The sequence below is a fragment of the Geospiza fortis genome, unplaced genomic scaffold (genome assembly GCF_000277835.1).
Source record: "Geospiza fortis unplaced genomic scaffold, GeoFor_1.0 scaffold41, whole genome shotgun sequence".
NCBI lineage: Eukaryota > Metazoa > Chordata > Aves > Passeriformes > Thraupidae > Geospiza > Geospiza fortis.
The window spans coordinates 17,013,717-17,026,607 of NW_005054299.1; the positions used below are offsets into that span (position 1 = coordinate 17,013,717).

The 12,891-nt window shown below is 37.1% G+C and overlaps 1 protein-coding gene across 1 annotated transcript in view; it reads left to right on the forward strand.

Annotated features, from left to right (window-relative positions):
• The window catches only part of CRIM1 (cysteine rich transmembrane BMP regulator 1), a gene marked incomplete at its 5' end in the record, with an annotated part of 172,692 nt that extends 163,043 nt beyond the window's left edge, over positions 1 to 9,649 (forward strand). Inside the window, 4 exons of the mRNA XM_005416241.2 lie at positions 4,206 to 4,400; positions 5,377 to 5,499; positions 6,898 to 7,085; positions 8,129 to 9,649. Coding sequence (XP_005416298.2) covers positions 4,206 to 4,400; positions 5,377 to 5,499; positions 6,898 to 7,085; positions 8,129 to 8,305 — 683 coding nt within the window. The remainder of the gene's footprint in view (positions 1 to 4,205; positions 4,401 to 5,376; positions 5,500 to 6,897; positions 7,086 to 8,128) is intronic.
• Between the last annotated feature and the right edge of the window lie 3,242 nt (positions 9,650 to 12,891).

A 12,891-nucleotide genomic window follows, 5' to 3' on the forward strand; every position in this document is an offset into this window, starting at 1 on the left:
CTACAAACTCCAGAGGCCATCCTCCTGGAATCTTGGTAAAACACCTTATTAGATAAAGACATTATAAAAAATTTATTTTATTTAAAGGAAGATCTGCCAGGTAACACATATGTCAAGATTTATGTGATAAAATAATATGAGGAAAACATTAATTATGACTGCAGAAGATGAGCTCAAGCATTCTGAAATTTCACAGAATGGAGAACTCTTAATAAGGCATTTAATTAAAATACAGGAAAAATGGAATTTCATTAATTATAATATCTTTGAGATAAAAATAGGGAAAATATATATTTTTTTAAATACTGAAAATGCATTAGGACTTAGGGCTTGCACTGGTGTTGAATTTGGAGCTGAGATAAATGGTGGTTGCTGTAGACAATGAAAATTTCCAGGCATTTTTAAAGTAGCAAAATTGGAGATCACTTTTCCATTGTGTGTTGAATAGGAGTATTTATGTACAGATGACTTCTTTTGTGAATTCACAGTAAGTATAAAGGCTGTAAAATGGAAGCTGCTGATAGAGAAAAATCATATATTGTACTTACTGAATTTAATCTTGGTAGCATTGTTGGAAGGCATTCAAAGGTTACTTCAGTTGCAAAAGTAGTAGGGAGAGATACAGTAGAAAAGAAGAGTAAGAAGGAGTATAAGAAAATTGATGGGCTTTAAATATTTAATTGAACACGTGAGTCAACTTGCCCATCTATAAACAAAATAGTCCTTCATCAGAAAGATGGTAGAAAGATTGTGAAGTGTGGTCAGACATTGATACAACTCTTGAAATCTTTATATCCTTGAAGATAGAATAGCTTTAGTAACAGGTGATACAGTTTTATATGATGGACCAGGAATTCGATGGAAGAATGCCTGGGAAAGTTACAAAGTATCCAAGCTTCAGTTGCCTTTGGAACCCTACTTAGATTTTGAGGCCATTTTGAGGCAAAAGTACGATGTTAATCCTATTACTATTTCTTCTCATGGTTTGCATACAAAATGGGGAGAATTTAATTTTTTTTTGACAACTGTCTTTCTGCAGGCTTTTCTTCCAGTGAGTTTGAGCCATAAAATAATTTTAATCCAGAAAACATTTTAATATTAAAAAAATATAGAGAGAGTGTTTGAAAGTTGGGCAAACAAACCAGTAGAGTCAGAACACAAGCCTTAATACTGCACTGGAGAATTCTGTGGGTGAGGAGGGGATGCACCAGGGGAACTTGTGCAATATGAGCTACAAAAATTAAACATTTAAAACCCTACATCTTGCATGTCAGGTTTGCAAATATATACACAGAGCATGTAGACATAGCTTTAGTTAATTTACTTTGAATCCTGTATAGTTGTATAATATTGCAAATACTTAAATATGTGAGCTATGAAAACTTCATGGGTTTTTTTAATAGCAACTACTCAGCAAAGCAAAATGCAGTAGCCAGATTTTAATTAACACTCAGATATAAAGATTTTCAGTGATGCTACATTTTATTAAACCATGTTGTCCTATGTAGTCAGAATGTTTTGTGGTTTAAATAACAGAAATTCATTGAAACTTTTTTTTATGTCTTCCATTAATTATATATACTCTTGTATGCAAGACAGGTCATGCACTTAATTTTCATCTTTCTGGTTCTTACTGGTTTACTCTTCATTTTTGAGAACTGTGAAGCACATCTTTGTACAGATTCTTTCTAAATATTTTTACACAATACTTGATAAAATGTTTAGAATCATAGAATCATATAGGCTGGAAAGACCTCTAAGATCAATGAGTCCAGCTGTTAACCCTGCATTGCCAATTTCACCACTAGATCATTTCCTCAAATGCTGTGTCTATACATCTTTTAAATACCCCAAGGGATAGTGATTCAGTCACTTCCTTGGGCATAGCCAAACTCTGTGGAAACAGGCCTTCTTCATTTCTTGGAATTTCAAAAATTATGCAGGATTTTAGCATTATTTATTCTGCTTCTTTCTGGATCCAGTTTGTATAGACTCAACTTCAGAATTTTAGTTGTGGATGCTTTGTTGTTTGAATCTTCATCCTGTGTGTTCAACATTCGTCTTTCTCATGCAAAGAAAGATTAATTTGGAAAGATAACCTTCTAGTTTAGAGAGGATAAAGGGATATCTATTTGATTAGAGACAAGATTAGTCTTCTGCAGAAAACAGAGCAACGACTGTCCAGTCATTTACCTGATGAAGCTGATTTTCTGGTGGAGCTAGAAGAAATTTGAGAGAAGTGGGTAGAGCTAGACACTAAACTGTGTTTTTGTATGTGTGTTTCTTACTGCAAGCCTGTCTTGTTTCCACTGTTCTTGAGCACCTGTTGGTGTTGTGGCCTTCATCTTCATCCTTGTTTATACTTTCATAGAGATGGACACCAGAACAGGAGACACTCACAGGATAGTACTTTAAAATTTCCTCTTGAGATTCAAAGGTACAGCACCATAATTGTGATTTTACCTTTGCTCATTCTTCTTAAAAATATTTGCTGAATAAAATTGCAATGTGTTCTTCACAAATTTGGAAAATCCTGAGCAAGTTAAAGGACTTTTCCAGACAAACCAGCTGCAGACTTGAAGAAGGTGTCCTAAGTGAAGCAAGGTAACATTTTGGGAGCTAATCTGAACAGGCCAGAAGTGCTAAGCTTTAGGCCTGCATAGGTAACAAGCAGCAGAGGGGTGCTCAGACAGTGTGCCTCGCCCTGTTCCCAGACACACCCTCCTGACACAGGGTTCTGCTGGCTCTGTGTGCCAAAATGCACATCAGCTAGGGAAGAATCTAATGCCCTTCCTGCAGCTGGCTACCATCTTTTCCTTCCACTCTTCCTTTCCCATGCCCACACCACCTTCACTTACAAAATCTACTTGGAGAGGTTTAGACCCATACTAAAAGCCATGCAAGCCAGAAGATACTAAGGACCTCGGGAACCATTTGTGCTTTTCAGATAATTCCACTAATGTTTTCTCAATAGTACTTCTTGCTGGTCTTCTTTCGTACTTGAATTTACTCTCTCAGATCTGTTGGACTGGTCTGCTGATTGCACGCCTTGTTATTCCAGATTATGTCTCTATCATGTTTTCACTAATTAAAACCTTTACTCATGGCCAAAATATATAATAATGCTGACATAGGGTAAATATGTCTAACTGGCATACTTAGACATGTAATCTGTGTGAATGTTAAACCAGTATTTATCTGAAAGTTCAAGAAATTTCATTCTATTCTCTCATTCATATGTTTAATGTGCAAGCTCATGTGATCAGCAGGTTTCATAACAATTTTTTCCTCTAAGAAACAAAGGTAGGAGGAAGCTAAGATGAAAATAAAGCACTACTTGGCTTTTGGAGTTTCTGCTGTGTTGTTTTTTTCGCTATCCTTAAAGAGCTTCCGCACCCAAAAACATCCTAGGCTAAGCAATTCATTACTTCCTTCTCAGTGAAATAGGTTTACTGCAGACCACCTAAAAGGCTTGCGTAGGATGCAACATTAAAAAGTGGTGTATTGAATGCCTAGGCAGAAAGATCACATCAATTTCCAATTTATATAATATTAACCATTTTAAAATGTACTGAGTTTAGTTATTGCTCTTTTCCGGGAGTTTTCCATTGATGCAGTTGTAGGAAATTATTAGATACCCTTCAAATATGTTTTATCATTACAGTCTAAGCACTTCTAGTTATTTCACCTGAGAATTGCTCCAATCCTTCTTGGCATCCTGCCTAATCTGCTTTTTTAAGTATTACTTAATAGTAATACTTAGTACTAGACAGAGTTCATCATTCTTGAGCTTTGGTAGTTAGAAATTTAGGTAGTTAGGGTTTGGGGTTATTTTAGCTTAATAGGATTGACTAGGAAACAAGGAGGAAGATGAGTAGTTGGTAGCCTCAAACAGTCAAAGATAATGATTTTTTCTGAATTTTCTCAGCACTTTTGATATCATCTTTTCATGTTTTAATCATCCATCCTCTAGCCTCTTGCATTAAGAAAATGAGGATAAGCTGGCCAGGCTAATTATGTACTTCATAAAGAAGCAGAAATTACATCTTTTTCACAAAGATTTTCTGGAAGATGAAGACAGGATCTTTTTGTTACAGCTGGGATTTCTTTGTGGCAATTGTTTCACTTTTGTGTCTAGGAAAGAAATCTGATTTGTGTGTAATTGGCTGTTAGTGCAGGCTCACAGCCCTGTTTTCCTTCCACAGAAGATACAGTTGCAAAGAAAGTGGTGTGCCACTTCAGTGGAGAAACGTACGCAGACGAGGAGCGCTGGGACATCGACAGCTGCACACACTGCTACTGCCTGCAGGGCCAGACTCTCTGCTCCACTGTCAGCTGCCCACCTCTGCCTTGTGCTGAGCCCATCAACGTGGAGGGAAGCTGCTGTCCCATGTGTCCAGGTAATGTGATGTGACAACCCAGTTTATTGTCACGCTGGTTTCCTAGGGCCGATAATAAGGTTTTGTAATTGGGTTTTGAATGTCAGTCCATGTTTGAACAGCATCACAAAGGCAACAGCCTTTTAGACTTCAGGAAAATTAATATTCTTAACAGATAGGCACATTGTGTAAAAACATAGTTTGAATTTCACTTATTCTGAGAACTGTGAACTGAAAAATCACTTGCTTGCCCCTGTTTTGTCCTTTCACAAGGCTATGGAAATATGTTAATGAAGTGGGAAAATTAATATCCTTACATCTCTGCAGATTATGTCACAGTGATTAACATTTCTGTCTTTTCTGAGAGCGTTGGTTACTTTTCAAATAACACATTGCTTTATTTTTCACTCTAACTTGGCTTAAAAGCAATGTGACATTTTCTTAGCGATGGGCACAAGGGGCATAAGAATTGCAAGTGGTTTTCAATGTGAGTCCTGATATACTTCTGCAGAAGCTTGCTCACCTTATAACTCCTTCTGCCAGGAAAACTGGGGTGGTTCAGCAGTACTCCTTGCAATTCCCCTCCTTTGAGGATTACAAAAAAAAAAGGCAAGGCAAAGAAACCAGTAGCAACTGTTTACATATCAGTTGAGAAGATGTAGCCTTCCCTTCATTTTTTGGGGGGATTTTGTTGAATATTACAGAGGAGCAAGCCTGTAGTTAAGCCTGTATTCTGGGATGGTATTTTCAGAAGCAAGTTTGTCCACACCAGTCCTTTGTCCCATTCACATTATGATAATGATAATGGCAACATGCATGTATCCCATATACAATATGGAATAAACAAAATCCCAGGCTAATGATGAAAATTATGAAACAAATCAAAGAATTTAAAGGACAAAGCACTGCAAATGGGCAAGTATATTTCCTCAATTATAGCAGCACTGATAAGTTAAGCAGCCTGCAACTTGTGAAAGATATTTTTCTCATTTCACAGAGATGTATGTACCTGAACCCACTAACATCCCCATTGAGAAAACAAATCATCGAGGAGATGTTGAACTAGAAGTACCAAACTGGCCGACACCGAGTGAAAATGATATAATCCACATTCACAGAGGTCAGATCTGATATAAACCAGGATAACTTAGGACTGTGTTTATTCCTCGTGTTTTAATGCATCTACTTTTTCTATTCAGGTAGCAGTTGTATCTGAGAATATTCTTCAGTGCATAATTCAGTGCAGTACATGAATTTTGCTTTGAGTAAAGATGAGTCAGTCGATTAAATTATGTTTGTACATTTTGGTCTCATTATCACTCCATTTTCTGCATAGAAGAAACATCTGTGTTGGTATGATGGAGTTCTATAAAATTAAGAATATAACAAAATGATGAATCAGAAGTGATTCTTGGGTGTCTTTTCTGATTCAAAAACTAGAAAGTAGGCCATTGGAGTTAATAGACCTTCATTTGATCCATTTGACATTCTCAGGAATAGGTAAACAAAAGTGGAAAAACATATACCACAGCCTAACATATATCATAGCCATGATGTCAGACCTGAGACAAAATGAACACCTCAGGTATAGTGACACACAGCCAGTAAAGTTGTTTAAGGATATAAATACATCTTCTATTTAAAACTGCACTGTAATATTATTCCAGCATAGATAAAACACTGTGCCACAGTTTTTGTTAACCTTTTCTAATTGAAGGACAACCTAAACTATGTATTTTTTTAAACCTGAGGATTTCCTTTTTTTTTAATCTGAGGATGATCTCATAGCATCCCATTGTTTGGAGAAAGCATGCATGAAATGTAACTGCTTCACAAAATTCTAAGTTTATGCTTTTATAACTCCAGCATTTTAATTTCTCAGGCATTAGTAGCTGGCTTGCAACTATCCTGCCTGGGGATTATAAACACCCACTACAAACTGTGAGGGAATTTTGTATATGTCATTGAAAGTTACCATTCCTTGCAATAACACACACAAAACTTGCTACAGTCCAGTAGACTGCCAGCAGTCTGTTTTCACAGGCCGAGTGCTGCAGGTATTGTAAAATGCTCTCAAGAGATGAGAGAGTGAACACATTGTACTTGTTCTACCAGTTTTTAAAAGTAAAAAAGAAAAAATTACTTTCATCCTAAGATTTCCAAGCTCTCCTCAGCCTGGAAACACAGAGTCTGATTTTTTTACAAGTAAGATTTTGGTTGCAATCAGATAAGATCATGCAAACACAACTGAGTTAAGAGGTTGTTGTCAGACTTGATCATTACTGTGCTTTAGGATTTCCTTCTATCTCCTCTCTTTTGATGGCCTTTTCCTGACTTACATAGTCCCTCTACAAGATACATGCTGTTCTAATTTATGTAAATAAGGTGACATTGCAGGAGAGAAGGTCCAAATTCTTATGAGTGATAAGATGTACAACTGAGACTTTTTAAATTACATTCTTCCTTGCGGCCAAGGCCCATTTCTAATTACTACCAAATGCTCCCAATTGCCCTGCAGACATGAACCATCTCCAGGGGGAATACCGGAGTGGCAGCGGGCCACGCCCCAGCGAAGATGCATCCGGCAGCTCTGTTGCCTTGGTGACGATCCCAATCACAATAGCGCTGTTACTGATCATCGTGCTCCTGCTTATCAACCAGAAGAAGCAGTGGATTCCAGTGTCCTGCTACAAAGCTCCAACAAAGGTGCCGTGTCTATTTCCAGGCTATCCCATTTTTATGAAACCGGGAACAAAACATTGTGGGAAATGTTAAGCAATAAAGAGGCTGTTAAAAGTCTGGGAAAAAAGGTGCTGCACATCTGGGGCAAGCAGGTTAAGCCTTTGTGTGGTACTGAATTAACAGAGAACAGTTACACCAGCCCAGCTGGGATATGAGAATACCAGAACTCCATTCAGAAGATGAAAAATGGTGACTCTGAAGGGAGTGTTGGTTTGTTACTATGTCTAACATAAGCCAACTTTAACAAAAGTCCAGACCCTTTCATTGCCAGTTTGATTTTGTTTTGTGCTTATGGATGTCAGGATCCAGGACATCCCTCTGGCTGTCCTGAGCAGCCAAGACCCCTGCCAGGGGACTCAGAGACCCTGACACAGAGCCCAAGATGCCTGTGGTTTTGATTATGACCCGTGGAGCAAGTTACCAACCTTAGATGAAGATCTGCAAGCCATGACAAATTAAGTAGAATGATAGTGAATTTATCACAAGGTGAAAAAGTAGATTTTGGGATTTTTAGAATGGAGGTTCAGGGGGGCAAGATGGAGGGATCTGGGCGTGTCCTGCCTTTCTCCTTCTTCTTGGCCTCCATCTCCTGCTGTGATGTTGGCACTTACAGATTGGTTTAGAGTAGAAGCTCACTGTCTAACATAGGTGATAGGTACTGGAAAGTAATTGTAAACATTGTACACATAGTTTTTAGTATAAAGACATAACACTGCCCCAGGGGCAGGCAGAATGCCTCTGACTCTCTTGCTGAGCGGCCCTCGGCAGGACAGGAGAAAGAGTTTTATAGCTAAGATATAATAAACAACCTTGAGACCAAGAAATGAAGAGCTCTGACTCATTCTTCAAGTGCCAGGCTGGGAAAAGAAACTTTCAAACTCTACTCAGGGTCACTCTGACAGGCTAGAGATCCCGACATAAGGACTTGAACCAAATAGACTTTAAAAATTTTGTGTGAAATAGAAAAACTGTATTGTTTACTCAATATTTCCTTTCTGTTTTAACAGCCTTCTTGCCTAAACAATCAACTGGTATATGTGGACTGCGAGAAAGGTACCAGGGTCCAGGTGGACAGTTCTCAGAGGATGCTAAGAATTGCAGACCCAGATTCAAGATACAGTGGATTTTACAGCATGCAGAAACAGAACAACCTACAGGCAGATAATTTCTATCAAACAGTTTGAAGAATTTCACCCTTGCCAAGGATTTAAGAAAGAGAGAGACCGAGAGAAGGAGAGACAGTCTGCTATTAAAATAAAACTAGAATTGTGCAGTTGCTTAGTGGATTGTATTGGATTTGTGACTACATGTACAGCTCTAAGACCTTTCTGGGATGAGCTCTGACTCCTGCAATGTGCCAGAAAAAGCATTCCCACTTTTCCTTGAGATAACTGACCAAGTGTTTTCTTAGAACCAAAGTTTTGAAACTTGTTAAGATGTATTTGCTTGTAACATAGCTATAGAGGTTTTTTGGGAGGGGGAATCAGGGGCTAGGGGTAGGCAATGAAGTAAAAGGAAGCTTCAGAGAAGAAAAGCTGGGTGTGCTTGGCTGGAGACGAAAATATACTGCTGAGCGGCAGGATAGTGGTTTATCTGGTTGCTCTGAAATTGCATCTGTTGCAGCAAAAGCCTAACCCCAGGTGAAAAAAAATATGAAAAGGTCTGATTATTTTTTTTCCAGCTGTTGCTACAGTAATATACTCCTAGAACAGAATTTGTAACATCACAGGTGTGTGGTGTAGCTGCAAATATTTTTCTATATGATGAGAAGCTGCAGTAGTTAATGAAATAGCAAGGAAAAGATTATAGCAGAAAATAAAGGGTGGGTTTATTAAGGATGTATAAAATTATACCTTGTGCTGCTTTTTGTTTTTATTTTTTGTTTTTATTTTTTTGTTTTCTTCAAAGCTGATTGGCTAGATTAGCCAGACTTCAGCAGAGTTAGCAAATGACTGAGGCCTAAGTAATTCCTGATATGAGCACTGGATCTTTTGACAGCAGTATTGAAGGGAGGAAGGAAGGGAAGGAGGATGGAAGGAAAAGTCAAGAACACCATGCAGTTCCAGGGGCTTTTGTTTGTTTGTTTTGTCTGTTGTGGTTTTGTTTTGTTATTTTATATCAATCTCTGGTTGTTCATACAGGAGAAGGAAAAATATTTTTGTTGGACAAAGCTCTTGCATACAAGAGAGTAAAAAAGAGACTGTTTTAAGGTTGTTGTTTTTTTCCTGTTGATGTTCTTATTTACTGGTATGCAGATTTAGAAACTACTTCCATGCTAGGAAGCTGCTTAATTTTAATTGTATATTACTCAAGCACCTTTTTTGAAGCTCAGAAAAAAAAGGAGATCATGCTTCTTTAAACTTTAGCATTATAGGAATATTTATGTAAATATAATTATGCTAAAAACAACAAAAAGTATTTGTATGTTTGTGTATATATATGTATATACAAATGCATGTAGGTATACATATGTATATATACGTGCATGTGTATATACACTATACATATATATACTGTATATATAAAATACTATGTATACAGTATATATTTTTTCTATTTTTTTTTTTTTTTTTTTTTTTTTTTTTTTTTTTTTTTTTTTTTTTTTTTTTTTTGAATGTATTTTTATCTGAGAGAGATTTTACCCAGAGCAGAAACAGATAACAGGCATTCCATATCAATGCTTAATTGCTTGTGAGTTTAGGAAAGACAAGAAAAGAGCATCTCATTCTACCTACAGTTTGATTTGATTTGATTTGATTTGAACGTGTTTGTGTGTGTGTGTGTGTGTGCACTCTTGTGTTGGCGTGTGTTCAGTTCGTGCACGATTATAGCAGTAAGCGTTGCTCTTGCTACTTGCTACATTTCAGGGTGTTTCTTATTTTTCTTTTCCTGCTTAGCCTTAAAAAGGCTTTTTAATGAATGCATTGGCTAGAGACACTGATGACAATATACATGCAGCACTAATCAACTCCATAAAATAACACAATCAGCTCCTGGATTTTGGTTGGTTTTGTTTTTCTTTTTTTTTTCTTGTTTTTCTTTTTTTTTATACAATCTAAAAAACCGGCGTTTGAAACAACTACTGGAATATTGTCCGCATTAAGCTGGAAGTTTGTTGTAGCTTGCCTCATTTATAACTCTGACTGTATAATACAATGTTAACTTTCCAAACAGGTCTTGGCACTTTTATACTAATTACCCATTTGTGCATTGCCTTTTTTCTTTTACAAATGCTTGTCATAAGAGACACAGATACCCAGTATGCTTAATGTGAAAAGAAAATGTATTTTTTGTAAAGGAACTCTCAAGTATTGTTGTAAATACTTGGTCAGAGATTGCTGAACTTTAAAACTGAAAAAAAACCTAATTTATTATTATAATGACCTAATTTATTAATCTGAAGATTAACAATTTTTTTTTTGTTTTAGAATATCAAAAAGGTGTTCTAGCTGTTTGCATCAAAGAAAAAAAATAGGTGTATCATTAAGGGTCAACACTTTTTCTGCTTATATAACTTCAGTTTTCAACCATCAAGAAGAAAAAATGTAGTCTCCCCAGTGTTTTGTACTCAACCTGATAATGAAACAGAGATGTTTCTGTCCAGTAACTACAGAGATTTTGTCAAGACAAAACATCCATTCCTTGCATAAGAGTAAGCAGTCTTTATCCAGAAATTGTAAATGCTTGCTTTTGTTTTACAATCAAGGCCATATTCTGAAAATATTAGCAGGATATAGGACATGGTGTAAAATGTTTTTATTATTATTATTTTATAATTATTATTTTAAAGATATGATTTATCCTATGTGCTGTATCCATTACACTCTTTTACTTTGGTTCCTGTTGTGCTCTTGTAAGAGAAATGCAGATATAATTTTCTGAAAAATAGATGCATATGTGGCACTCGGAGTGCACTGCGGTTAAGGCGGTTTCTTGTAATTTGGCTCTTGGCAGCACAATAAAAAATTTTAAACCTATGGATGCATGTCTTCTTAAATGTTTGTTTTTATCACTTCTGGACACTGGCCCTTGAGACATTGGTAGTTTGATATTATGGTGAGTAGGAGTTTGTATTATTGTCATGCTGACCTGAGATCAGAACAGTTCAGAAAGTACTGTGGGTAAAGAAGAGTTTGCATGCACACAAGGTTCTGGAGATTACACTGAAGAATTTTCCCATTAGAAGCTTTGTGGAATTCCAAGTAGTTCCAGCGTACAGTAAAGATTAATCAAATGCAAAGTTAGGCCTTTGCCCTGCCATGGAGTTCATGTGGTCTGGTCTTACCTGACAGAAAGGCATGATTCTAATGTGAGGATTAACCATACAGGATTCTAATGTGAGGTCCTACAAAAAGTGTATGGGATCAGAATTTGCACTTCATGGACTTCTTGAGCTGCAGATCAACTACTCCCTTAGGCTATAATGGGTTTTTTTCTTCTACTAATTTGTAAGTTAATTAACTTGATGTCCAAGTTCTGGTATGTAAGATCCTGAGGCAAAGTGGTTTTCAGGTTAACTACTTGCCTCCTTTCTTTGAACCTATTCTCCTAATGGTTTCATTTAATATCCCTGACACTGCATTCAAAGCAGCAGTATATCATTACTTATATGTCACCCATTGATTTAGAGACCTGTATCTTGTTTCCATTTTTTCTTAAGAATCCCAAGATACAATTCTTCAGGAGTAGTTCTGTGCCTTATGGCTGACCTTGCCGGTCCTTGTACTTCCATGTACCTCCTTTAAGGTCAAGGTTAAGGGGACTGAAAATGTCCATTGTTCACACGTGGTACTCCCTGGATGCAGCATGGTGTTCTCTGTTTAGATTGCTACTGACTGCTGAGTCAGTGTTCTTGCAAAGAACAAGCTGCAATAATACAAAAATAGCCAGTAGTTATTGCAAAGCCCATAATTGACTTTAACTAGGATAGATCTGTATTTATGTGCATCCCTTTATATGTATATCCCTTTATATTTCCATATCCCTCACTAGTTACCTGTTCCAGCATTATTGCTCCTTCCCAAGACTAAGACTATGGCAGACTTAGGCTTCTACAAGAGCATCTTGAAACTTTGCAAGCATTTTGGGTTTTCATCAGAATGAAACAGAAAACATCATGGATAAAACAATGAAAACATCAATGTATAAAACAAGTGATGCATCCACATTTTAATACTCATAAGTAGTCCTGGCCTCCTCTGCCTTAAAATGTCTGAAAGAATCATGTTTGGAATGCCTATTTACACTCGGGTTTATCAGTCTGTCACAATCCAGAGTAGGATAGGCTACAAATCCTTTCAATGACCTCAGCAGCACTCCAATGCTTAACTAGGAATGCATTTTCCACTTGCAGTGTCGCCAAACATCAAGTAGGAAGTACAGAAAGAAAATTAAAAGAAGCTCAAACTGAATCAGGAAATTAGGCTGAGAAAACTGCTGATACGTACTTTAGGACATCAAACATTCATGGCTTCTCAAAAAAAAAAAAAATACAATCTAAAAAAAGCCCATCCTAAGCTATTGCGCCTAAGGGCACAATACAAAGCTAGCAAAGGATGGGCATGGGAGTCACAGTGCTGGTAAGAAAAAGTATCTCCAAAGCTTAGATTCTTGCGTACTGGGTGACTGAATGGAGGCATCAATGACAGTATAAAAACAAGTTACAACAAAACTACTGCAAACATTCCTACTACGGCAGAGGCACTGGAACTGGGTGATCTTTAAAGGTCCCTTCGAACTCAAACCATTCTACGCCTGCCCCTCTTGCCCG